Source organism: Xenopus laevis, chromosome 1L, assembly GCF_017654675.1.
Source record: "Xenopus laevis strain J_2021 chromosome 1L, Xenopus_laevis_v10.1, whole genome shotgun sequence".
Taxonomy (NCBI): domain Eukaryota; kingdom Metazoa; phylum Chordata; class Amphibia; order Anura; family Pipidae; genus Xenopus; species Xenopus laevis.
In genome coordinates, this window is record NC_054371.1 from 30,540,939 (window position 1) to 30,568,790 (window position 27,852).

General features: G+C 37.3%; 1 protein-coding gene across 3 annotated transcripts in view; it reads left to right on the top strand.

Annotated features, from left to right (window-relative positions):
- The first annotated feature begins 1,508 nt into the window (after positions 1–1,508).
- LOC108698044 overlaps positions 1,509–27,852 on the top strand; it is a 44,544-nt gene continuing 18,200 nt past the window's right edge. The window contains exons 1-15 of one of the 3 annotated variants that reach the window (XM_018228846.2): positions 1,509–1,917; positions 3,442–3,609; positions 6,482–6,579; positions 6,871–6,930; positions 7,553–7,636; positions 8,231–8,322; positions 12,236–12,381; positions 12,934–13,043; positions 13,128–13,256; positions 20,299–20,502; positions 20,582–20,728; positions 21,252–21,365; positions 21,865–21,957; positions 24,417–24,536; positions 26,562–26,656. In XM_018228846.2, the coding sequence (XP_018084335.1) occupies positions 1,509–1,917; positions 3,442–3,609; positions 6,482–6,579; positions 6,871–6,930; positions 7,553–7,636; positions 8,231–8,322; positions 12,236–12,381; positions 12,934–13,043; positions 13,128–13,256; positions 20,299–20,502; positions 20,582–20,728; positions 21,252–21,365; positions 21,865–21,957; positions 24,417–24,536; positions 26,562–26,656 (2,069 nt within the window). The remainder of the gene's footprint in view (positions 1,918–3,441; positions 3,610–6,481; positions 6,580–6,870; positions 6,931–7,552; positions 7,637–8,230; positions 8,323–12,235; positions 12,382–12,933; positions 13,044–13,127; positions 13,257–20,298; positions 20,503–20,581; positions 20,729–21,251; positions 21,366–21,864; positions 21,958–24,416; positions 24,537–26,561; positions 26,657–27,852) is intronic. The other 2 variants (XM_041588151.1, XM_041588154.1) reach the window with 2 other exon arrangements.

Consider the following 27,852-nt stretch of genomic DNA (forward strand, 5'->3'; position numbering starts at 1 on the left):
ACGAGCGGATCTATCCATGTATGGCCACCTTTAGGATCCAGAGATCTCCAGGAGACAAGCAGTACACCACACAAGATATGATGCAAAACGTGTCTATTTATTTAACATACAGAGCAAGCTTTTATACTCTCTGCACGCTCCCTATAGCCCCCCCCCCCTGTAACAGCGTATAAGGAGAGAGACAAACATACACCATGGTTTGCAGAATCACAGGAATAGAGCATGTGTTACATTTAGAAGAAGCAAACAAGTTACATAAGGTGGGGGGAGCAAGATGTCAAAGTTACAGAAATAACTCAAGTGCAACAGATGTGGTTACATACATTTTAGTAACGGTATGCAGTTTCTACAAGTTGTACAGCCTGAAGTATGACTCAACCTTGCAATTGCAGTTACAAGCAATTAACCATGTAATGTAAGGATTTATTAGTGAAAGCATAAGAACCATGATTTTAAGCATATTCCTACAGTTATAAATACAATATACGCATGTGCATTGCTAGCAGTATCATTTTAATTTCTCATTGGTGTTCTTGACTTATAGGCTGTCATTTCCTCATAACCGCACAGAGAACACACTCCCTTTTTGCTGCTGCTCGGCATTCAGTCTGCCTTCAGTTCCCCCAGGTGAAAAGTATTCTAACGCTCAGTCACAGATCATGTTCAGTTGATAAAAAGCTCTTTCTGTTTTTCCTTTGGATTGGCCAAAAACAAATTAAAACTATTGCCTTGCACAATGGAACTTGCGCTGTGCAAACTTTATAAATGACCCCCAATGAGTCATTAATCTGAGCAATGTAGCAGCCACTTTTGTATTTCATTATTTACGTTAGATCCTCCATACTTATATGTCTTTGGTTTATGGCGTAAATTTGCCAGCATATTTCTTCACTACAATTGTTTGGGGAAAATATGATGGTGAATTTTAGAATTTACAAGTTTGGCACATTGTGCTTGCAACGGTTTAAGTAAATATGTCATTTTGAAAATACACCTGACATGTTGATGTGAATGTGAACTTTGAGTTAGACCAGGAGAACATTTGCCCTTTAGGAAAAATGTATATTTAGTAAGATAGTATATATGTCAGCATATGTCTTCCTATAAAAGCAGCAAGAAAGCCAAACCCCACAGGCTGTTGTTATACTACAGCTCTGAGTTTGTTATATCTGGTTACACCATGGCTTCCTATTTTGTACACAACACATCTATTCATCATTATGTTTGCTTTATGATATTGCAGTTATAAATACAATATACGCATGTGCATTGCTAGCAGTATCATTTTAATTTCTCATTGGTGTTCTTGACTCATAGGCTGTCATTTCCTCATAACCGCACATAGAATACACTCCCTTTTTGCTGCTGCTCGGCATTCAGTCTGCCTTCAGTTCCCCCAGGTGAAAAGTATTCTAACGCTCAGTCACAGATCATGTTCAGTTGATAAAAAGCTCTTTCTGTTTTTCCTTTGGATTGGCCAAAACACTTTAAAACTATTGCCTTGCACAATGGAACTTTCGCCTAAAAAAGCCAAACTATCCAAAGTCCTGATTCGCCTGTGTGATGCCTTCACTCGTACTGATGAAAACATTATTTGCCCTCTCATCAAAGCAGAAAACTCTGTCCGTGTTCTCTACAAACTGCAGAAAAAGGTTTTACTCAGAATTGTTCAGAAAGCTGGTGCCACAAATAGGCTCACTGACCCAACCTTTCTGTGGAAATCAGCAGCCTCGGGCAGGAAGATGGAAGGCAATTTATTTGTTGAATATTCCACTTCTCAGAGTTTTAAGGAAAACAACCTGAAACAATACCAGAAAACACTGGCACAGAAATTGACAGAGGAGTCAAAAGTAAAACACGTTTTGATTGATTGTGTTAGAAACACAGAAGAGATAATTCCACAGCCGATAATCTTAGGTATAGTGTTTTCATCTCCTGTATTCCTAATACTTCCTTATTTGCCGAAAGAGATAAGATTATTTAGGTTTAGCTGTCTAATTTGTAAGTTTGTATTTGTACAGATTTTATAAAATAAGAGCATTTCTAAATGATTGGCTTGGAAAGTTGATCCAAGATAAGACCATTAAAGTGACAGACCAGTGACCTGTTTATACTGTATGGGCAGGGGTTAATTTGCATGTCTCCTTTTAGGCTAAAAATTATTTTGTGCAAATTTTAAGGGCCAGTATACAAATGTGTGTGTAGAAAGATAAATACTAAGTATTGAAGTATTAAAAAACACCCTATCCTTGCTTATGACTTACTAAAATAAATGCTGAAGGATGTAAGGTTCTTCCAGGGTTCTTCCATAGAGCACCACGGAGCACCATCTTCTTTCTTCACGCGGCTGTGCATGCGTATTAGAGGAGTCGACCTTTAACGACAAAGTAGGCTATTTTGTTCTACTGCGCATGCGTCTGCCCTGGGAAATTGGAAGAAAGATGAAGCCTGAAAAGAATCACTACATGGTGCTCGCTGGAATAACCCCCGGGCCGGTGCAGTTTTCTGCTGATAGAAGCACTGGCCCGGGGGTTCACTTAAGTAAATACAAATCACTTGGGGGTGCCTAACATTTGGCACCCCCAAGTGGAATAAGACTTTCTTTCTCCTTTAATACTGCCTAGTTGGGTACCCCTGTCTACGGTGCAGCTATATAAAGATTTGTCTGAGACGAAGATTTGGGAGGGGAAAGAATCACTGTTAGCTTATTAGGATGTAAGCTTGCACTATGCAAAGTTTACAAGTTTTCTGCTGCCTGTGACTAAAAAGTAAAGACTGTGGATCACTTGCTGGAAGGAATTTATGGCTGGGAAGTAAAAGATTTTCTAAAGGGCTAGGTACAAAATCAGAATGTGCAAATGAGTGCAGCAATTTGGTGAGTACAGAGATAAGGTATATATTTTTGCTAAAACTGGGCTAGTGTTGGTGGCTGCCATTGGCATACTCTTCCAGTAAAGGTGAAGATGTGCTGTAGGCAGGCTCAGTTATATGCTGTGCAGAGATGAACAGAACAGCAACAGAGCACACACTGTACTTCTCATTCTCTCGTACCTGCCCAAGAAAACTAGAACTAATCCTAAAACTTGATGCTCAACCCCTACTATCTTCTGAGTTGATAACCTGCTACACTGTGGCCTGCCCTGCATGATTGACAGTATCCAACACTAGATGAATTATTTTTCTTTGGGCTGTGAAACAAAGACAAAAGTTCTGGCATTAGTGAGTGTTGGTAGTGCCTTTGTAGCCTACCAAAAGGCTAATGTGCCAATGTAGGCTGAGAAATATCAGTGCTGCTAACTAACTTACTTCAGAGGGGAATTTTGGGTATTTTGAAAGTCCTGATATCTTAATTGGTGTAAAAAAGATTCATACCTCCTTTGAAAGTGTTCGCTAACTTTCCCTCCCAATGTTTAGCTATCCTTTTATTTTTTTCCTTTCTAGAAACCAGTTTTGAACTCCACAAGCTTAAACTGTGCTATGAAGGCCTTATACAAATCTCTGAAGAGTTTGACGAAGGACTCGATCTTATTGTAGTCGCTGATACCATCAAATCCAACTCAGATGACTTAAGAGGACAATATACAAAGTTTGCGGTTCTGTCTCAGAATGGTAAGTCTGTGAATGTAGTGGTGTCGTTTTTTCCACCCAGTTTTAGTAGCAAAAGTTGTGCCAATAAAGGTGGCATTATCGTATTATTGATTATATTTGTTGACATTTTTATTTATTGCAGGTTATATGTAATAAATTGCACTAAATTTGAGCAGGTGCTGTAGCCCAGAGCAGCCAATAAGGTGTTTGTTTTTAAACAGATGTTACTGGTGAATATACCTGTAGCATATTTTGTACCTTTTATTACACAAACCATTAGAGTATTAATTAGCAGAAGAACTAAATATAAATTAAACATAGGTCACACGTAAAATTATAAGATTTCTAGTTTGTAGATTGATGACATGTCGCAGTTTATAATCTTTAAAAAAAAATGTAACCCCTTGACAAGTGTTCTTTATGCATTACAAAAGTGTCCATCCCTGTTTAATACATCACTTTATTCAACATGAGTGTATTGAACAATAGGGCTTCAATGCCAAAAAAGTGCAGCACAATACCAATAGTGATGTGTCATCCAGCACCTCCACCCAACCTTAACCTAGAGCACCTTTGTATTTATATACCTGCCCAGCTCTGATGTCACAGAAGGGGTGGGTCATGCAGGTGCAATCTATAAAAAGCTAGAGGTGGAAGTGGGGTATTGCAAGGTTGTGGGCAGGGTGGTCGCATGGTAAAGTTCAGCCCATACCTGCCCTCGAATATTGTGTGGAAGTCAGACCTAACCCACCCCACCCGTGGGTAAACCCATGGGCCCTGCAGGTTTCGGTTGGCCAGCACATCACTAAATACCCATATGCCAACGTGCAATAATTGTAAGATATTTTTACTATATGCAACACTGATGCCTAACCTCCGGCTTTCCAGCTGTTGAACTGCAACTTAGAGAAAGACAGATAAAGAGTGTGGTTCAACAACCTCTCCAGGGCTGGACTGAGAGTCAAAATAGGCCCTGGCATTTCAGGTACAAAGAGGCCCAATCAGCCTACACAGAGGCCCAAACAGACCCCACCAGCCCACTAAATACTGACTTTCTATGGCACTTTATAGCAGCCCCTCTGGCATTTGCCAGAACCCACAGATTGACAGTCCGTGCCTGAACCTCTCGGAGGTTTGGGCAGTCATAATTTTAGTATTTTCCCCTCATATGGGTGCTGCAGACTTCCTGCTTTGCCTCCCTTTTCTCTAATTGCTTCTAAGTAAATACTTTTGCTCATACACTCTAATTTCAGCAGAATTGATTACTCTAACAGGGGATCTAAACCCAAAATATGAATTGGCGTAATTCCTCTAAGCATTTTTACAATAATTTTCTGTTTTAAGTGATTTCTGAGATATTTCTGAGACAGTTTTATGCTACTACCCAGGCTTGGCTCAGCAATTATATTTATAGGTCCAGAGTGTTAGTGTCTCTACTGTCTAACTGTCTAGGCACTGTCTCAGGGAACTGAGAAAAGCATAATCTACTATAAGATGCCACGATGACTGATATCAGAATAAGAGGCTACTAGTTGGCTGTGTCATGATAAGACTTAAAGGACCAGTAACACCAATTTTTTTCATTAAAAAAATCAAAACTACACCCCCAAATAACACCCATGTCCTACTGCATTATATATTAACCTTGGGTTTAGCTAAAAAAATCACCAATAAAAATCGCCTCCATGCTCTACAGGGAAAAGGCGATATGGTGACCAGCAGCTATGTACCTATATGCGCGGCCTGACAGCTCTCCTCCTCACATGACTTCCGGAACAGGACTGAACCAGGAAGTCGCTTCATTCCATCAACATTGTACCTTCTCTTCCTCTGGGCTGGGAGGAGAGGCACACATGCAGGGACTGCTTCAGAGGATCGCCAAAGGGCTAGGGTAGAGGCACACTAACGGAAGGGCTGGGGAGGAGAGGCACATGTGGAACGGTTGTTTTAAATGATTGCTGAAAAGCTAGGAGAGAGGCATACACAAATGGAAGGGCTTGGGGGAGAGGGCTGCTTCAGAGGATCACCAAAGGGCCGGGGGGAGAGGCACACTAACGGAAGGGCTGGGGGGGAGAGGCACACATGGAATGGCTGGGGGGAGAGGAACGCAATCAGAAGGGCTGCTTCAAATGATTGCGGAATGGCTGGGGAGAGGCGCACAAATGGAAGGGCTGGAGGGGAGAGGCACATGTGGAATGGCTGCTTCAAATGATTGCCGAAATGCTAGGGGAGAGGCATACATAAACGGAAGGGCTTGGGGGGGAGAGGGCTGCTTCAGAGGATCACCAAAGGGCTGGGGGGAGAGGCACACTAATGGAAGGGCTGGGGGGGAGGCACACAAATGGAAGGGCTGGGGGGGGAGAGGCACACATGGAATGGCTGCTTCACACAGTGTGTTAGAACAGATACTGAGAGCGCAGAAGATGCTGTTAGGTAACTATTGGTTGCTAGGTGACGTCACTTCAGGAAGTGACATCACAAACCAGGAAATTGGAACCCGAAGAACAGGAAGGGGCTAACGGCAGCCCGCAGGCAGGGAGAAGGAGCTTATTTAGTGCTGCAAGATGGCGGGCCCCCTTGGACTCCATGAGAAAGCTGCGGTTTCCATTAGTTTTCAGTTTCCTTACTAGAAAGCAGAATGCACCTGCATATTGGGTGTTGGGTAATGTAAGTACATTAACTTGGACTGGGTTTTCTAAATGGTGTTACTGGTTCTTTAAGTGCCTACCAGACATTTCCAGGACTAAAGATAAACTGAGCTTGTGTTTGAATTTTGCCTTTTTGGGGAATCAGATGTGCCAGGTGCATCAATAGAATGCTAAGGATTACATGCATGGAACAAATACATTTTGATTTGATTGGCTTTGCATTAATATTTTCATTAATATTTTAGGAAAAGGGAAGAGTTTCATCCTTAACCTGCTCTTACTTCTAACAGCAGATAACAAAAAAGAATATAGTGAAAATAATCGGAATTTAAAGCTGCCACAGGTTTGTATTTGTATTTAAGCATTATGAAATGAATGTTTTTAATGCATAACAAAAGAAACTAATTCTAAGTAACTTTCTAGTTTATATTAGTACAAAATGCTGAATAGTTTTAGAAGTTATTCATAAATATAATTACTGTTGAATTAGTGTCTCCCCCTGGTTCTTTCTATGCACCATCACTATGGACTTTAAAACAAAGCAGCAAAAGGGATTTTTGGCAGTACAGCCTCCAGCATAATAATCAGACTATTAAAACATGAATACTTGACTATCATTCTTTCCTCTTTTAAGGATATCATGGAAAACAAAACAGTGGAAGAGATGGAAGAAGATGAATATCTGCCAGATGTGGTAAAACAAGAGTTCAAAAACTCTCAATTAACGGTGCAAAATCAGTTTTTTGGAAAATGGCAGAGGAAATGAAAAATAATTGGTTTAAGCACTCAAAATTAGGACTGGCTTAAAGTATGCTTACTTTGTTACATTTACCAGTGTTAACAGTATCTCTTAAAATACAAAAAAAACGGTTGCATGGAGAATAATGCCTACAAGTAGATTAACCTCTTAAGTGTCGAAAATCAATGGTGGTGACACTGAAGTACCAGCTTGTCATTGTCATAGATTCTTTATATTAATATCAATATTAACATTATCTGGCAACTCACAATCTGATTTCCAGACCAAGATTACCATGGCCACTCACAATTTGATTTGAATAACAATCTGTTCCACTGAAAGAGTGCAAGGTTTGGTAGGTAACAAAAAGGGTTAGTATTTCATTACAGTATAGCTTTGCAGTATGTAAATTGAAAATGGTTCAGAAAAACAGCACCAAATGGTATATACAGCTCTGTAAAACAAAGTACGGCTACTTGGGTCATGGGGAAAATAAAAGATTTTTGTAGACATTATATATATTATATACAAGAAACAAACTTTAATAACCATAATTATATGAGGTATCTTAATTTAGGTAAAAGATGTTCTAAAAACAGCACTGGACAAGAAACAACATGCTAGAAGTGTAATAGAACCTTTATGCCATCAGCTTCCAAGGGTAAGTCATATACATTGTCACTTCCATGAAACTCATGAGTAATTATATAGAAGCATCTTTCACTGAACTGCAGAAGAGATCACTTGGGGATTTCAAAACAAGTTTATAAAAACATGACACCGATTTAAGGTATACAGTACTCACATTTTTGATATGATTGACAATCTTGAAAAATATGACCATACACCTGCATACAAACATTGTTTCACCTTTATATTGTTGTTATAGAGCAGGGGTCCCCAACGTTTTTTTTACCCGTGAGCCACTTTCAAATGTAAAAAGAGTTTGGGAGCAACACAAGCATGAATAAATCCCTTGGGGTGCAAAATAAGAGCTGTAATTGGTTATTTGGTAGCCCCTATGTGGACTGGCAGCTCTACTTGGCACTATACTGCATTTTTATGCAATTAAAACTTTCTTCCAAGCCTGGAATTCAAAAAATAAGCGCCTGCTTTGAGGACACTGAGAACAACATCCCAGGGGTTGGAGAGCAACATGTTGCTCACAAGCTACTGGTTGGGGATCACTGTTATAGAGCAATGCTTAAAAATATGTATTCCTTGCTTTGGTTTTTTCAAACCTACTTTTTTACAGGTCATCCAACAATCAAACAATTTATATTCAAATTTGGGTGACTATTTTTCTACAAGGAACAGAATAGATGTAGAACCCTTCATCCTTGCTCAGTAAGTTTGGTGCATTTTATTTCAGAAAATGTTTGGTTGAGTTGTTTTCAGCAGAGTATGAACTCATTGAACTGAATCATACTCATCGTGCTGAATTCACAGTAAGCTACATTTTGAATACATATAGTATATATACACGCAAATTTAAAATATAAAAGAGGCACATGTATTTTAACATTAGAATCAAAAACACTGATGGGTAGATGCAGTTAATCTTTCAGTTCTCAAAGTGAAAACATCAGTATAAAGAAGGGGTTCGGGTGCACCGCCCTGAACCTTCAGCTGAGGGAGTGGATAACCGTATGGAGAAATTGAGCAGGCACTTCCAAGAACCAATCTTCCAGGCAGACTTTTCAATTAAAAAGTGTTTATTGAAGTGCACTAGGACACAGCCTAACGTGTTTCGTATCAACAGGATACTTAATCATAGGCTACATGTTTTTCTTCCCAGAACATATTTAAAACAATAGAGAGCCAATTGGCTTTGTGAATACAGGTATGGGACCTGTTATCCAGAATGCTCGGGACCTGGGGTTTTCCGGATAACGGATCTTTCCATAATTTGGGTCTTCATGCCTTTAGTCTACTAGAAATTCATTTAAACATTAAATAAACCCAATAGGCTAGTTTTGCTTCCAATAAGGATTAATTATATTTTAGTTGTGATCAAGTACAAGCTACTGTTTTATTATTACAGAGAAAAAGGAAATTATTTTTAAAAATTTGAATTATTTGGAAAAAATGGAGTCTACGGGATTCAGAGCTTTCTGGATATCGGGTTTCCAGATAAGGGTTCCTATACCTCTACTAGAGTTACACATATGGTACAATAAGAAGCATAATCATTGGACACCTTTGGTGTGACTTCACTCTAGTCAGACCCACCCTTGGGGGTTGGTTAGCCACCATCTTGGGACATCTTGGAAATTAAATCAAAACAAAGAAAACTTTATACAAAATAATAGTAAAATAATGTACAAAAAATGTACCAGAAATATACAACCAATGTATATATAGATAGCCAGAGAATAAACACACTGTTGGCTAAAGTTAGAACATACAATATATATTTCTTTTATCTAGGGACAGATTAAATATTTAAATATTAGGTGTTCATAGAAACTTGTAGTGGCTGTTGTAGATAAACCATATCATAATATTATTTTTCAGTCACTCTATGTGTGGAAAGTCACTATACACGTTTCTAGAACAGCAACAAAAAGATTTTTTTAGAAATATCACGTCACGTCATATTCGTTATTCATTAGAACCTAATGCAAAAATCCACCTTGTTTCTAGGTGTAAAAGTTTTTTAGGGATGTCCCCCCCTCTCTGGTTCAAAGAAACTTTTCTATACCCCTAATGGAAAAATATTGGAGATTATTTTCACAACAGAATTGGAAGTGCTTAGCCACATTAGTTTCTTCTTTATATTATCAATGTGCTCACGGGCTCTTTCTTTTAAAGTTCTGCCTGTTTGGCCCACATATTGTTTCCCACAGAATAGGCAAGAGATAAGGTATATTACATTGCGTGTATTGCAGGTAATATATTGCCTAATTGTGTGCGTCTCTTTTGTGGTGTGTGATAGGAAAGTATTCCCCACTACTACTTAACAGCAGGTAATGCACTGTGTAGTGCCACATATGTAAGAGCCTTTTTAAGTGAGCCATGTTGGTTTTTTTTCTTCAGTATGAATCATGCTTGGGGACAAGATGTTTTTTAGTCTTCTAGTCTTCCTAGGGACAAATTGGCAACCATCTCCCAAGATTAAATCTAATGTGGGATCAGTTTTTAGTATAGTTAAATTATTTTTTTATAATATTTACTATCTCAAAGTATTGTGGACTATAGGTTAAAATACAAGAGACAGTGTTAGATTTTTTTTCTCTTGAGTAGACGTGGGGTTTCTCTGTTGATTTCTATATCTCTTAAACAGAATATTTATTTGAGTATACAATGCTCTAGAAAAAGCCCTTTTTAAATTGGACATGTGATATCCCCTGATTAGAAGCCAATCCCTAAGTTCACAGGACAAAATCATCAAAATTTGAACATAGTCGCCTTAATCTTAAAAATTGCCCTGTAGGTATGTTACGAATAATGTGTGGCGGATGAGAGGAAGATGCCTTTAGTATGGTATTGCCAGTACATTTTTTGCGATATAATGATGTTGTTACCGTCTGTCCAGTACTGGTGAGTAATAGATCCAAAAATGGAATAGAATTTGGGTGCACTTCATATGTAAATTTGAGGTTTAAAGTATTCTCATTAATGTATTTAGAAAATTGAGCAAATTGTTCACTGCTGCCTGACCAGATCAATATTAGGTCATCTATATAGCGACCATAAAATTTTATATATTGTTGGAATCATGATATATCTTGGTTTCTTCCCACCATCCCATGTATAAATTGAATTATACAATGCTAGTTATCCGCACCTCCTTACAGACCATCACTGCCAGATTATAAAGGCGAAATATGAAAGGCTTTGACAAAGCCTTTGGGCGAAACATGCGTCAGGCGCAGAGTGCTTAGTTAAAAACTTTTTTCTGCTGCATGAGGCAGCCGGGGGAGGCGGGTGAATTGAGGAGAAGGGGAGTGTGATGGTTAGAGCTGCTTGGATGCCTTTAGAAAGCATTGATCCGGAAGATGCAATCTTAACTTTTTAGATGCGCAATAACCACCAGTTACATTTTTGTACAAGCTGTCTGCGATTGCCTGGGAACTAGCAATAGGGATTAGACCGCAATTCACTTAGGTGCCTCTGAGAGGACAAAGTGGTAGTTTCAGAATTCCTTTGGCATATTGGTCGGACTTGCTTTATTTATTCATTTGTCAATGGTGGTCTTTTACATTGAACAGCATCAGCTCCAACTTTGCCCCCATTGTAGTGCCACACTTTTGTAGAAAAAATATTCAATGGCTTCCAACATGAAACTCTTCAATAATTGAGAACACGTACTATGTGCATTTAAGTGATGTGTTTTGGCTTGTAGGCCTTTAGTGTGGGGTATGCAGGAGTATAAAGATGCCACATCTATAGTTATCCATTTATAAAACCTTCTAGTAAGGAGATTACATGTGAGCTGTCTTTAAAATAACTTGGTAATCTTAATACCAGTGGCTGTAACAAAAAATCAACCAGTTCGTACAGGGGCTCACCTAATGAGTTAATCCCTGCTTAATTGAAAAGTCTGCCTGGAAGCAGGGCCGGCCTTAGGCCTATTGGACCAATTGGGCCCAATAGGGCCCCGCGCCTCTGGGGGCCCCGCACCAGAGGGCAGCACAGGTAATATTTCCCCCAGCACATGATGCTGCCTGGCCTGCCCCCAACTCCTCTCACTCTCTTACCTTGTCTGCCCCTTTCCTTTCTATTTTGTGCCTGTATGCCCTTATTTTCCTAAATACTTGGTTTGTCGGGAGCCAGCAAAACTTTGTCTAGGGGCCCCGCCAACATGGTCCCAATTGGGCCCCACATTTGATAGGACCAGCCCTGCCTGGAAGATTGGTTCTTGGAAGTGTCTGCTCAATTTCTCCATACATGTATTTTAACATGTCTGAGTTTGTGGTCATCAAATTTAACTGACCTCTTTCTGTATTCATAGGCCATTATCACACATTGTGTTTTTGCCATTGGCAGAAATTGTTCAGCAGATGACAAAGCCACAATTCTGTCTGTGCTTGTCACTGGGCACATAGATGGATTTCAACCTGAAAACAGTCAAGTTCTCATTTTAGCTCAAAATCCACCTGGTGTGAGCAATGAAAGATTAGCACCTTTCTGCTGGAAGAGAAAATAACAAGTGTGATTTAGGCTTGATTTTCTGATTCCCTTTTGTGAATCCAAGAACTAATCTTGCAATGTTTCTTGTGATAAAAAATCTTTATGTTATGTTAATACATTATAGGAAAGAGCTAGAGGGAAGCTATGAATCTACTACAAAATGCATTATTCATTTGAGATATGGCACAGTTTACCAAATGAGCGTGAATTACTTTACTGAAGAAGAACTTCAACAACAACTATTTGATTTGGTGACTTTGAATGGAGAAGGTATTTACCCTTTAAGCAGAATGAAATTATCTAAATGTTGTGATACAATGCACTGTTACCATGACTGCAGTACACACTGCTAAATCAGGCCCTAAATAAGGTATCAAACATTCCCGCTCCCTTCCATCTATTCACCAATCTTTTTGAAACTTTCCATCAGAGAATCAACCTTCACTCCTGTTATTTTTCCAGTTGTGTCGTTTTAGAGGAATACAAACAAAACCATCTCTGTTACACTACAAGAAAAAAAGAAATTCCTTTCTTGACCCAAAAATTAGAATTGAATACCTCCACTGGGCCAATCATGACCTAATTTGGGCTGAATAATATTAAGCCCTGGAATTAACCCTGGTCCTCTATTTAATGTTTAAATTCACCTATAATAATGTTTTTTTAGGTTGATGATAGGTGCCATTTTGCCAGGGTTCTATAGCTTGTTTTTTGACCTCATCTTTTGTACCCCATTTCCTGTTCCTGTTTTGCTACAATCCTGACTTGGTCTTATCTGACTGCCTTTGTTCAATATATGTTGTAATTAATCTTTTCTTTTAGACTCAAGTGAGATGGATGAATCAAATGAACATGTAAAAGACAGAGCTCTAGACTGCTTGAAGGCTCGGTTTAAAATTCTAACTGATCACAAAATTCCCAGTGATTTACAGGTAATATTTTTGTAATGAATTAATTACAATTGTATACAGATTAGAGGTGACAGTGTGTCCTGAATGCTTTTATCAACTTTATAGGAAATGAAAGGCGCATTTCTGTCTCCAAAAGATATTGTTCTTTCTGATGATGTCCAGAAGTTTGCAGGAAAAACAGAATTATATTTCGGAAATGGGAGAGATGCCAAGAATGATCGTCTAGCTATGCAGGTAATGCCATTTTACCATGCTTTTTTCTGTTTAACTACTAGTCCTAGAGGATGTAATTCTAATCATTTTTACATTCTACATTATTTTCAGTGGTTTTACATTTAACTGCTATTAAAGCATGTGTTGTGTTCTAGTACTATGAATGTAGCAGAAGCTAACAGATTTCTGAAGGAGTATACAAGTCATTGTTCAATGCAAAATGTATGGATTCACTGCCCCGTAACTAAAATGACTTTAAGACCTCACATTAATTCTGACCATAAGATAATGTGATATTGTTGGGTCCAAAGGGAAGAGGCCTTGTAAAATATTTAATCAGAGAAGGAAGCTTTATTGATTCAGTGTGCTGAGCATAGAATATATCTGTACTCTATATCACCAGGATGATTGTCTCCCTTGCATAGCACTTACAGTAGATTTTATAACATGGAATAAGCTTAATTCTATATTACATGTTTCATCCTTTGATTGGTCACTTTAAATCTATGTAATGACCTATTTTATGATTGGTTATTAACTGTACTTTTAATGACTTGTTACCATGTCAACATACATTTCTAAATTCACCCTCACTGTTTTGTCAACCTTATACCTAGTACAGGTATGGGACCCATTATCCAGAATGCTCAGACTTGGGGCTTTCCGTATAACGTGTCTTTCTGTAATTTGGATCTTCATAGTCTTTAAGTCTACTAGAAAATCATGTAATAATTGAATAAACCTCATAGGCTGGTTTTGCTTCCAATAAGGGTTAATTGTATCTTAGTTGGGATAAAGTACAAGCTACTTTTTTATTATTACAGATAAAAAGGGAATCATTTTTAAAAATTTAGATTATTTGATTATAATGGAGTCTATGGGAGATGACCTTTCCGTAATTCGGAACTTTCTGGATAATGGATCCCATACCTGTATCTGTTCACTATTTTGCATAAGTAATGTCCTATTTGCGCCTGATTTAATTATGTCTACAGGATACACACATGTAATTCAGATTAACCATTTATACAATATTAAAAGATAGAAAGAGTATTGCAGCACATTAATTTAGGGCCAAACTCAAGGAGAGCCCTTTAATCCTAACCCTTTGGAGATGAACATTTCCACCTTTAATAATTTCAATAAGACAAACAAATTAATCAAGGGCATTATCAGTGGCTCTACCACTTGACATTAATCCAGGTAATGACATGGGGAGGCATATTTATCAAAATTTCGAATCCATGTGATTTTTTTTAACTGTAATAAATTTGAATGTACTCGAAATTCGATTGAGGTGTTATTTCATGAAAAAATATAATATCTAAAACTCGCACTAATTTTACAGACTCGAAAACTCGATTCAAATCTAATTAGACTAAACTCGATTCGAGTTTTTTCTCAGAAAAAAGCTAGAATGTCAGGAAGGCTAGTAACATGTCCAAATTGGTTCCTGCACCTCTCCCATTGACTTATACAAAACTCAGCAGGTTTTAGGTGGTGAATAGTCAAATTCTAATTTCTAAAGGGCCAGAGTGTGATAAATTTCAAAATTAAAATTCAAATCACGTTTGGACAATTCAGAATTCGAATTTGAGAGTTTTGACCATAATAAAAATTAGAAAATTTGAATTTTCAATTCGACCCTTAATAAATCGTCCCCTTTAAAAGTGACTGGAGTAATGGGAGGAAGCGGTGGAAGAGGGGCAAACATTGGGATATCTATTTTGGTACTGCATTAAAAGTAGACATGGTTTCATTAAAATGGTAAGGGAAAAGAGATTTATAAAACATAGTTGGTGAGACAATCTGACCAGTGAAACAAATTCCCTTAGCATGAGGTGGCAACCAATCATACGCACAATGACAGCAAATGCAAAAGCATTCATTGTGCAGTAATAATAATGTATATCCCTTTTACTGCACAATGAATGCTTTTTTATTTGCTGTCATTGTGTCTATGATTGGTTGCCACCTCATGCTAAGGGAATTTGTTTCACTGGTCAGATTGTCTCACCAACTAGGTTTTATAAATCTCTTCTCCCTTACATCACCCGCACATCACTACTGTCGGCATTCACCTTAACAATAGGGACAGCCAGTTTAATAACAGATATCCACACACAATAATACATAGTGATACCTTTGGAAAGGAGGAATTTTAATGTTATCAGTTTGTATAATCTGAAACAGGGCCTCTGTTTAAGGAAGATAGGTAGAAGTTGGCACAGGTTGGCCCACATTATATTCCTGGCACACAGGGCAACCATGGATCATTCACTGAGCAATAGCCAAGAAACCTGGTGCATACCAAAATTTCGATATAGTCTGTAATCTCACCTTTGCCTAATTGTGAAACACTTTGGGCAATTCATAATAAATGTGGTAATAATTAAATTTATTTTAATTACATATACAGGTATGGGACCTATTATCCAGAATGCTCGGGACCTGGGGTTTTCCGGATAATGGATCTTTCCGTAATTTGGGTCTTCTTGCCTTAAGTCTACTAGAAATTAATTTAAATAAACCCAATAGGCTGGTTTTGATTCCAATAAGGATTAATTCTATCTTAGTTGGGATCAAGTACAAGCTACTGTTTTATTATTACAGAGAAAAAGGAAATCATTTTTAAAAATTTGGATTATTTGGATAAAATGGAGTCTTTGGGAGACAGCCATTCCGTAATTCTGAGCTTTCTGTATATCGGGTTTCCGGATAAGGGATCCTATACCTGTACATCTTTTAGTTTTAGCATACGCCCTTGCTACTACCAATGTGTTTTTTATCAAGTGATGATCATGCAATGAATTTATCTGTTATTGCTTATAACTGTATAGAAATGATTGCAGTGTAATAAGTTGTTATCACTTTATTTTCTCTCTTTTTCTTTCCTTACTGTTTTGTTAACCAAATGTCTAATTTGTTGGAACTTCTCTATTTTACATGAGTAACATCCTGTTTGTGCTTGATATAATTGCATCCAACAGGATGCACACGTGAAATTATGATTAACCATTTAGATTCTTATTTAAAATATAGACACATTATTGAAAGCTACTTTAGCTGGAACCATTATTACAACACATTAGCCTGGAGGCCTTTGACTTGGTTACACTGCAAGGCACAGAATAAAACAGAATTAGAATAAGGTATGCCAGCCAATGCAAAAAAGCAACATTTAGGGGCCGATTTATCAAGGGTCGAATTTCGAGGGTTAATAAACCCTCGAATTAGACCCTCGAAGTAAAATCATTCGAATATCGAATTTGAAGGATTTTAGCGCAAATACTTTGATCGATCGAATAAAAATCGTTCGATCAAACCATAAAATCCTTCAAATCGAACGTAAGTATTTAAGTATTTTAATCGATTGATCGAACGATTTTTTTTCAATCAAAAAAAACTTAGAAAAGTGCTGGGGAAGGTCCCCATAGGCTAACATTGAACCTCGGTAGGTTTAAACTACCGAAGTATGTAGTTGAAGTATTTTTTAAAGAGACAGTACTTCGACTATCGAATGGTCAAATAGTCGAACGATTTTAGTTTGAATCGTTCGAATCGAAGTCGAAGGTCGTAGTAGCCTATTCGATGGTCGAAGTACCCAAAAAAATAATTCGAAATTCTAATTTTTTTTCATTCGAGCTTAGTAAATGAGCCCCTTATTGTAAATGAAGTAATACAAATGCAAAAAAGCAACATTTAGGGGGTTATTTACTAAGCTCCGAAATTCCCCGAAAACTGAAAAATTTGGGATTTTTTTATATTTTTATAATAGGCTTTTAAAACAATCACGAATTTTTTCGGAATTTATTAAACCCTGAGGGCTACAAAGCCAGAATATAAAAACACGGCATCTCAAACCTGTCGAGGTTGCATAAAAGTCAATGGGAACAGTCCCATTGATTTTTGGTTGTGTCGGGGGTTTCGGGCAATTTCACTATGCTTTCGGGTGAAAACTCACGAAAAAAATCCTGAAAATCAGTTTTTCCCACAAAGCAAATTTTCAGGAAAATGTAATAATAAATAAGCGTTAAAAACCCGAACGGCTTGGATCGGAGTTTGTAGCAGCTGATATTGAGTTAATTCAGACCTTGATAAATAACCCCCTAATTGTATATGAAGCAATACAACCCCAAGATTCTTAAATAAAAGTAATGTGTCTACTATATAATGTTATATTTCCTTTAGAGTCTGCTGCAATTACGTGCAAAGAGAATGTAAGAGCTAGCTGTGGATTACTACCTAACTACAACTGTAGACATTGCCTATATATGCACACATTCCATGTAGAGATGATACTGACCCTAAAGGCTTGTTTTAGCAGTCATCTATGGGCAGTAACAAATGCCTATGTAACAGCAGTTACCCAGATTTGTAACTTTGCTGCTACCACCTTTCTAAGTAGATTTTGCCACATAATCACAATGGGGATTACTGATAACTGGTTGATAAGGCTGAAATTTTAGATATTCCATGCAAGCATGATTTGTTAATTGAAGTGATTAAACAGCTACTGTAGGTTTTACTAATCAAGTTGATCTGCTCGCCAGGCCATTGATGGGATTACTACAAGAATGATGACTCAAGGTTTGTACCCATATAGTCATCATCCAACAAGATTAAAAATTTGCCACTCACCAGCTTTTAATTTTTGGCAAAAACCCACTTGTGCAAAAAAGAAAACTTTGTCATTAGGCAGCAAGCCAGAACAATCAATTGTTGAAAATCCGAGTGAATTCGGGAACTTGTTTTTTCATTAATTCGTTTCCCGAACATGAATGGGCCAAGATAAATAATTTTGCTACCAGATTAGCATTTACACAGTGAAGCCACTATTCTTGGCCAGAAGAGTGTTCAGTCTCTGCCATGCATTTTGAGAGCACATAATACTGTATTTCAAATGTTATTGACATATTCATTTATGTAGTAAAACTAGTTTCCTCGTTAAGTTGACCATTTAATATGCACTTGATTTTGCCCTCTTGCTGCTGAAACTGGCTGGATCAATGAGGCTGTCTTTGACAATGCCTCCCTGACTGATTAAAGGACACATTTGCTGCAAGAGTTCTACCAACCCAGGAACTTAAAAAGCAACTCTGCAAGTCATCACTTGTGTTTAAGACCACTAAGAAATAATGGATCTTTGTCAGCATTTTTAATATTTCTTACCCCCACAATTTCAAAATCCTCTTAAGGAACCCATACAAATTAGTAGTACTCTCCTTTGGGGAGGAAAAATTCAGTCCAATCTCTATCCACTATATGTACAGTAGTACAATTGTAGTTTCACATTTTCTAATAGATAGAGTTGCTTAGTGAAGCAGATTCATATTGCTAACAGTTCCAGGAAGCAGCAAATTATTTTATTCTTAAATGAACAGTTCAGTATAACAATAAAAGCTGGGTAATTAGATAGGCTGTGCAAAATAAAAAATGTTTCTAATATAGTTAGTTAGGCAAAAATGTAATGTATAAAGGCTGGAGTGAGCGGATGTCTAACATAATAGCCAGAACACTACTTCCTGATTTTCAGCTCTCTTGGTTTACACTGACTGGTTACCCTGGTTACCAAGCAGTAACCAATCAGTGACTTGAGGGGGGGGGCACATTGGACATAACTGTTGTTTTTGAGTCTGAGCTGAATGCTGAGGATCAATTACAAACTCACTGAACAGTTATGTCCCATGTGGCCCCCCCCTTCAAGTCGCTGACTAACTCAGAGTTAGAGAGCTGAAAAGCAGGAAGTAGAGTTCTGTTTTGTTATGTTACACATCCAGTCAATCCAACCTTTATACATTACATTTTTGGCTAATTAACTATATTAGAAACATTCTTTATTTTGCACAGCCTATTTATCTATTTTATATATTTAACCAGTTTTTATTTTTACACTGAACAATTCCTTAAGACTATGATAACATCCAAATGTGGTACTTGGCATACTTGTTATTTGATTTCTGCCTGTCATTGGATAATCTTGCCTCCCCCCTTTCTTGACCTATTGTTGATAATTTTATTGCTATGACCTCGTTATATGGAAGGCAAAACATCGAGATAAGGCTATTTCAAATAAAATGAGGTTTATGGAGTTTAACAAAGAATTTTTAATGGTTTTGCCTTGGGAAAATGATCATGTTACACCGAAGTGTCCCACGGGCATTTTGCCAAAGACACTTCCCTTTTCACAAGCTTTTATAGATTAAAATGGGAGTACACATACATACGTTATATAACTTGAACCCTCCCAAAATGGAAGAGGACTGAATGTTCTTATCTACAGATATTGCACTGAAAATAGTTTCCCGCTTACAACTGTCCCTCAGCCTTGCAGTTCTTTATCTGTTAAAAGCAGACACAGGGAGGAACTCGGTAAATGAAGAAAGCACTTCTGTACAAAGGGGCCTCATCTAGTATCTGCTGACACTCTGAATTCTGTCAGTAACTTACTAAGTGAACTCTCATCACTGGGTGTCATTAATAAGAGAAATAATAAATGGAGGAACATCACCCATCCCTTCACCTTTCCTGCCTTGGGCATTTGGTTATTGCTGAGTCAGAATGATAGGGGCATTTGTTATTAGACTTTATTATTCTTACACTCTGACACATAACCATTTTTCCGTCATTGGAATAGGCTGTTCTCATATAAATGTGTTCATATAAAAAATATATTATCACTATGCCTGAATTCTGGACTTAGCAACCTGCCCTCACCTGCACTGTTTTTGACTTTGAACTTGTCCTTTCCTATGAGTGGACTATTTATTACTGGTCCCTGGTCCATTACTGCAAGGAACATGCTTCATAAAGACAGAGATGTTTTCCATAGTAACAAACCAGTGGGTGGAACCAGACAGCATTTTACATTTTAGGGTAGCGACAGAAAGAAACAAAAAGAACAAAAAAGGGGGGAAAAGCGAAAGGGTTTGGAAATTTTAGTATCTTCCACATACCAGAAGTTAATTCTATCATATACTTTCTTTTTTTATTAAACATTTTTGGAGAACTCTATGATTAAAATGGTTATTTAATATGACATATTGTAGTATATTATTGACAGGCTCTTGTAAGGCAATTAACAACTTCCCAAGAGGAAGACAAGGACAAAGCTGATGAATACAAAAAGAGAATTGCCGCTGTCAAGGAAATAGTCATTTATTTGCCCAGCAAAATATTGTATGGTGGCAAAGAAATTCTGGAAATGCCAGGAACTGATGATTCTGACCCAATAGCAATGGATTTTATCAAAACTGCTTTGAATGAGGTGAGTACAGCACAATCTTTCCCTATATGCCTTTTATTATTATTATTCTTAAATAAATAACTGACTTAATTTTCTTCAGGTGGATGCAGTCATTGTTGTAAGTGATTTTGCTTTCAAGATTGCCGAAAAAGAAGTGAAAGATATGCTGTTTGGCAGTGGTTTTGCAAACTACTGGAAAGAAAACCCCTGCAATTATAAGCTCATGCTCCTTGCATATCCAGAAAAGGTACAGCCATGTTTACATGCATGTATTACATAAGGGCACATTATATAATGGAAATCACATTGGCAATTTAAATTTGTTCACAAAAACTCCACAGTGTGCAATATTATATTATAGTAGATATACAGGAGACAGGAGAGAGTGGGCTTTATGGGTTCTTAAAATTAACTATCTTCTGTCCAGGCTGGGAGTAGCAGGAGATTAACCCATTAGTGAATTTTCATGTTGACAGGGGATGGCCAGGAAAAATCGTGTATGGGAGTTTGGTTGAGAGCTATTTTTAATGTAAAAAATAGTAACTAACCCCCCCCCATGTTAAACATAGCAGTTCCTAAACAAGCACCTCTTCTGTCTACCCCTTGTTCTGGTTATTACTTTTGGTTACTACACTTTTGAACACTTATTTTCACCTGCGACTTTTGTGGCAATACTCCCATTCCATTTTCTTTAGGTTTAGTATCCATAAGTCCTCCTAGTGATTGAAATGATTTAATGGTATTCTGAACTGAGTTTACAATTTTCTCAGAACCATAAATGGCAATTTGGAAAAGATAACTCAGAGGCTATTAAAAAACTGGAAGATGAAGAAAAGAAGAAAAGAAATGCAGAGTTGAATTTGATCAGCAAAACGTTGAGGATGGTAACACTCTGGAATAAAGTCATATCTTCAAAAAGAACTATATCACAGTACTGTAATTTGTGATAGAGCTGTTTGTTATAGCTAGTGCTGAGGCCTAAGACAGCAGTATTTATTAAGGAGGTTAAGGAAGCAACAAAGTGTGATTAGTAGGGCATCTTTCAGGTGTGCAACCCATGCTTTTATAGCTGTACCCAAAATAAACAGTTTGCCAACACTCATTGCAATAGATCATGGCCCCTTCAGGACCTTTTTGTATATGATGGTAAACCCTCCATATTTTTGATTTAGCTAATTGCTACTGCAATTACTGAAGACTACAGATGCTCAGCACCTACTGCATTCTTCTTCTAGCCTGGCTCCATGAGCACAATGAACACACAGGGGTATTGCAGTCTAACCTTTCTCCGGAATAGACCAGGTTCTGTTGATCAGTAGTGAGAGTTTATATCTTAAATCTGAAGTCCATGTAATACTATTGAATAACCATGTTCTGTTATAGGACACTTTACCAGATGACATGAAGAACAGCATCATCACAGCATACATATTGCCCGTATTACACACATCTATTCTTGCACAAACTACAGCACAGGTACCAGTTTATCTCCATAAAACCAAATGGTTATAAAAATTTTATTAGGTTACAGGAACTTTGGTATTAAATGTATACTGTATAAGAATACAATTTATTTTATGTCTCACTTTAATCAAACACAGATTTACCTTAGCTAGATCTATCTAAAAATCTGCAGTGCCACTGGTTTTTATTAACTATGTGATAATCCTCAACAGTCTCCATTATTAATGCTCCAGCAGACAGGTATGAGTTACTGCACTGGGACAGATTTTGTGCTGTCAGCATATAGTATATTTATTTTTGTGCTACAAACATTCATTTTGTGACTACAAAATACATGTTGAAGTCAGAATTATTTTTTTTACTGAATAAAAAATGTAAGCATCCTAGGTACATTCTGGGCCTTTGTACTCTTGACCATGTAAATTAAATAGTCTAGGATTATCAAATGGGAAAGCAGAAAGCCAAGTTCCCTAACTTTTGGCTGTATTGTGTAACGCAAAACTATATTGCAAGCATTCAGTAAAAGTGACAACTCACTTGCATGTAAAGAAATTAGCATTTCAATCCAAAATAATGAACACATTTGCACCAAAATGTATTTATATTGTACTCTATTATAGAATGACATGAAATGTACATTTATACAAGCTGTCAAGCAAAAAATACCACCTTAAAGGAATTGTTCAGTATAAAAATAAAAACTGGGTAAATAGATAGGCTGTGCAAAATAAAAAATCTTTCTAATATATTTAATTAGCCAAAAATTTAATCTATAAAGGCTGGAGTGAGCGGATGTCTAACATAATAGCCAGAAAACGACTTCCTGCTTTTCAGGTCTCTCGGTTTCCACTGATCGGTTACCAGGCAGTAACCAATCAGTGACTTGAGGGGGGGGGGCACATGGGTCATAACTGTTTGCTTTTTAATCTGAGCTGAATGCTGAGGATCAATTGCAAACTCACTGAACAGTTATGTCCCATTTGGCCCCCCTTCAAGTCGCTGACTGACTCAGTTAGAGAGCTGAAAAGCAGGAAGTAGTGTTCTAGCTATTATGTTACACATCCAGTCACTCCAGCCTTTATACATTACATTTTTGGCTAATTAACCATATTGGAAACATTATTTATTTTGCACAGCCTATCTATTTACCCAGTTTTTATTTTCACACTGAACTGTTCCTTTAATTTGCTGTTATTTATCCTGCCCTGTATTTTGAACCCAGAAAGGATGTGTTCAGCTAGTATTTCAGTACTGGGCAAGCCCTTTAATGTAATTATGCAACATTCACTAAAACAGGACATGGACTCACTGTACCTGTACATTAGGGGTTGGTCACCTTAAAATTAACTTTAAGTATGATGTAGAATGGGATATTTTGAGATAATTGGAAATTGCTCTTCATTTTTCATTATTTGGCTTTCTGTTCAGCAGCTCTCTAGTTTGGAATTTCATAATCTGGTTGCTAGGGTCCAAATTTCCATAACAACCAGGCTGGGGGGGATGGGAAACTGTACAATTAATAGGAGAGGCCTGATTAGAAAGATAATGAATAAAAAGTAACCAAAACAGTACAACAATAACCTAACAGCACAATACCTATTTGACTACCAGGGTCAGTGACCCAGATTTGAAAGATGGAAAGAGTCAGAAGTAGAAGGCGAATAAATCAAAAATTAAATGAAAATAAAAAATTAAGACCTAGGGGCCCATTACCTAAGGGTCGAAGTGAATTTTCGAATTCAAAAACTTTGAATTTAGAAGTCATTTTTGGGTACTTCGACCATTGAATAGGCCAAAATTCGATTTGAATTGAAAAAACTTCTACTGTCTCTTTTAAAAACTTCGACTTCGACACCTAGCCACCTTAAACCTGCCAAATTGCTATTTAGCCTATGGGGGACCTCCTAGAACCTCTCTGAGTCTTTGGCTGCGTTTTTAGAAGTCGAAGATTTTTTTGTACCATCTTGTTCGATCAAACGATTTTTATTTTGGTTGAAAACAGCCGTTTTCGATTGAAAAAATACTTTGAAGTATCAAATTTGATGGTCGAATTTTGAAGTTTTTTAATTTTCGAAATTCGACCCTTAGTAAATGTGTCCCCAAGTGTAAAGGTGAATTACCCCTTTAATATCACAATATAAATATATAGAAAATGTTTTGAAATAATGTTACTGGTGCTGGCAGTTATTGATGTGCAGGCTAGCCTGAAGCCCACATCAGGCAGGTTCAGGCCATCACTCATACAAAATAGTCCTTTCCTTTTGTCCCATTTTCCCATCGTTTTGTGTCTATTTATAGACGCTCACTGCCCTGCCCCCTCCAAGATGTCAGAGATGGGGGCAGGGTGGGCGTAGATATATAACACCCAGAAATGTGGAACTACAGGCTGAGTTGGGGGTGGGTCCTCGTGGGTCGGGTGTGGGTCATGAATTTCAGGAATAATGTATATTTTTTCATTGTTCTTTTAACAGGGAGAAGAATACAAAATATTTCAAAATGATCAAACGTTTTTGAAGTACACTGGAATTAGCAATCTCATAACTATAATTGATGAATTTGTGTCATCGAGACAAAATGTAACCACTGAAGAGGTAAACTGACCCTTGATGTTCAAATTTACACACACATACTATGAGGCCCATTTACTAAGAATTGCATTTTTTTACACAAATCTCGAAACATGTGTTGTTTTCCTATATTTCCTATATAAGTGCTAAAAAATGAAGTGTAAAAACCATGAAAATGCAAAAATTCACCAAGTAAAATTTGTTGAGGTCCTATAGAAGTCAATGGGAACCGCGCTGATCTTATTGAACCGTTGGACAATGGAATTGTCCAAAAAACTTTAATATTTAGAGGTTTTTAGAGGTATTTTTACCACATTGTTCAGCACTTTTTTGTTTGTACTTTTGGATCTTTTAATAAATTCCATGGCCTTTGACCTTTAGGGGCACATTTACTTAGCTTGAGTGAAGGATTAGAATAAAAAATACTTTGAATTTCGAAGTAGTTTTTTGGCTACTTCGACCATCGAATTGGCTACTTCGAACATCGACTAAGACTTCGACTACGAATCGAACGATTCAAACTAAAAATCGTTCGACTATTTCGATCATTCGATAGTCGAAGTACTGTCTCTTTAAAAAAAACTTCGACCACCTACTTCGCCACCTAAAACCTACTGATTCCCCATAGGCTTTCCAGGCAATTAAGGATCAAAGGAAAATCGTTCGATGGTTGATGGATTAAAATCGATGGATTAAAATCCTTTGATCGTTCGATCGAACGAATTGCGCTAAATCCTTTGACTTCGATATTCGAAGTTGAAGGATTTAACCCTCGATATTCGACCAATAGTAAATGTGCCCCTTAATAAATAGGCCTCCAAGATTCAAGGATTTGGTTTTTTTAAAATATTACCCACATTAAAATGCAATAAAAAGTGCATGTACATTAGAAGAAAGAGAGACAAAGAAAGAGAAGGAAACATGGAGAATGAATAATATGGAACGATAGGAGAAGAGAGAGAGAGATTAAAGAATGAAGACATATTTAAGTTTGGTTATAATTGGGAGTTACTTTATGTAAAAGAGAGCACTAAAGGGGTAGTTCACTTTTGAGTTAACGTATAGGGGCAGATTGACTATGGTTCAAATGGTAAATTAGATTCAAATTCGATTCAAATTTTCAGGTCGGGACTATTCAATTGATTTTTTTTCATATATACCATACCATTCAAATTGTGAATTAAATTGTTTTTATTAGCGTTTCATAAATTCACATTACTCCAAAATTCGACCTTTGATAAATAACCCCCGTAATGTTATAGAATAGCTAATTCTTAGTAACTTTTCAGTTGGTATTCATTTTTTATTTGTTATAATTTTTTAGTTATTTATCATCTTTTTCTGACTCTTTCCAATTTTTGAATGGGGGTCACTGACCCCGGTAGGCAAAGACTATTGTTCTGTCAAACTACAATTGTATTGTTGTAGTTACTTTATATTCATTATCTTTCTATTCAGGCCTCTTCAATTCATCTTCCAGGCTCCCATTCATACCACTACCTGGTTGCTAGGGTAATTTGGAGCCTAGCAACTAGATGAGTTGCTGAGACTGGAGAGTTGATGAACATAAAGCAAAATAATTCAAAAACAACAAAAATAAAAAATGAAGAACAATTACAAGTTGTCTCAAAATATCACTCTCTACATCATACTTAAAAGTATATTTTAAGGTGAACAACCCCTTTAACTTTAGCTATCATGGTGACATTGATATTTCAGGGCAATGTGCCACTGCTATTTTCTAATAAATTTGTAATGAATTGTTTTCTGCCTTAAAAAAAAACCAAAAAACCTGGGCCTCCTGGATAATCTCATTTTGGCACTTATCCTCATATTATCAATTAACGTAAGATAAGTTACAAGAACTAAAGTCTCCAGCTCTATCATTGTGTTGTCACTCAGGATTATTTAAAAATGAAACTAACAGTTAAAACAAATTAATGCTGAAAAACGTGGGTATTTTATATTACATTTTGTGTAGATCTGTGTTTTCGCTCTGTAGAGATACATGTTTATCAGGCATAAAATATTTTTTTTTATTTTTTTTAGGTAAAAGCACAGATTTCACATTTTCATTATAAGATCCATTCAGGAAGAATTACAGCTGCTGCAAGATCAGTTCTGCATGTGCTAAACAATAGGGAGTAAGTATCAAAGAGACGGCTTTTATTTTAGTATGACTCTAAATCTGAATCTGAATTCTATTGGATTTGAAGTAAATTTGCATTGCTTGTAGAAGTTTAACTCTTCATTGTTATGCATATTATGATTATGATGTTATAATGTAGATGAATATTACCCAGAAATTGTGTTTAGCAGGGGAATAAAACCCTATGCATGCCCCAGTGTTTTTATGTATGTCAACATACAGGCTACGGATTGTGTTCCGAATAGTTTTGTGCATGTATAGAATCATTGTGCATTGTAACTGCAGGGCAACAAGTCGCCTGTAATTAGCCCTACCTGTGGCCAAGAACAGCACAAGGACCCTTGCCACATGGCTCAGCCAGATAACTTTTAACTATAAACTGCATTTCCCAGCAGCCTTTTCCAGTCTGAGTCACACAAGGATTCTGGGAGTTGTAGTTGCAATAGCTGCTGAGTTTCAGGTTTACATTGTCCTCCTAGTGACTTATACCCCTGTCTGGTCATTGTTCAACAGCATATACTCCCAATTAGAGTATGGAATGTCAAGTGCTTTTGTTTCAGCTAAGAATTCTGATTCCGGCCTGTCTGACTATTCTCTGCTTGTGCTGGCCCGGCCTGTCTGTTTCCAAATGGTGTTCTCCCTTCTAGTATCCTGGTGAGACGATCATGCCCCTTTGCTTGTCCAGAACCGTTAGCTTTGCTCCTCTCTCAAATAAGACCTGGCGGCATCCAATAAGCCAAGGGCTCCTCCCGTGGTGAAAGGCGGCGGTTATAGGAATAAGTGGGAGCCGAGACCAGGGAGTTTAGTTTGGGTTCTGGATTTAGGGTGCCGTTCATGGCACGGACAAAGTTCTGTCTTTTGCTTCCACAAAAGAGCTGCTGTATTTCTGGTCAGGTGATCTCTGGGTGAGCTCACAGACCATCACAAAAGGTTGGTTTGAGGTAAGAGATGTAAAATGGCAATATTTGCCTTAATATATATTCCAGTTTGGTAAGATTCTCTAATATGCCACTTAATATGATATTATCTGTTGTTTAAGTATTCATTGTATGGGTATAGTCTTTCTATAAGGGAAGTTGTAAGAAATAGATATGCAGCTCTCTGGTTTTGCTAATAAATGGACTGGATGACTTCATAGATTGGTTACATAGTTAAATTGGGTTGAAAAAAGACAAAGTCAATCAAGTCCAA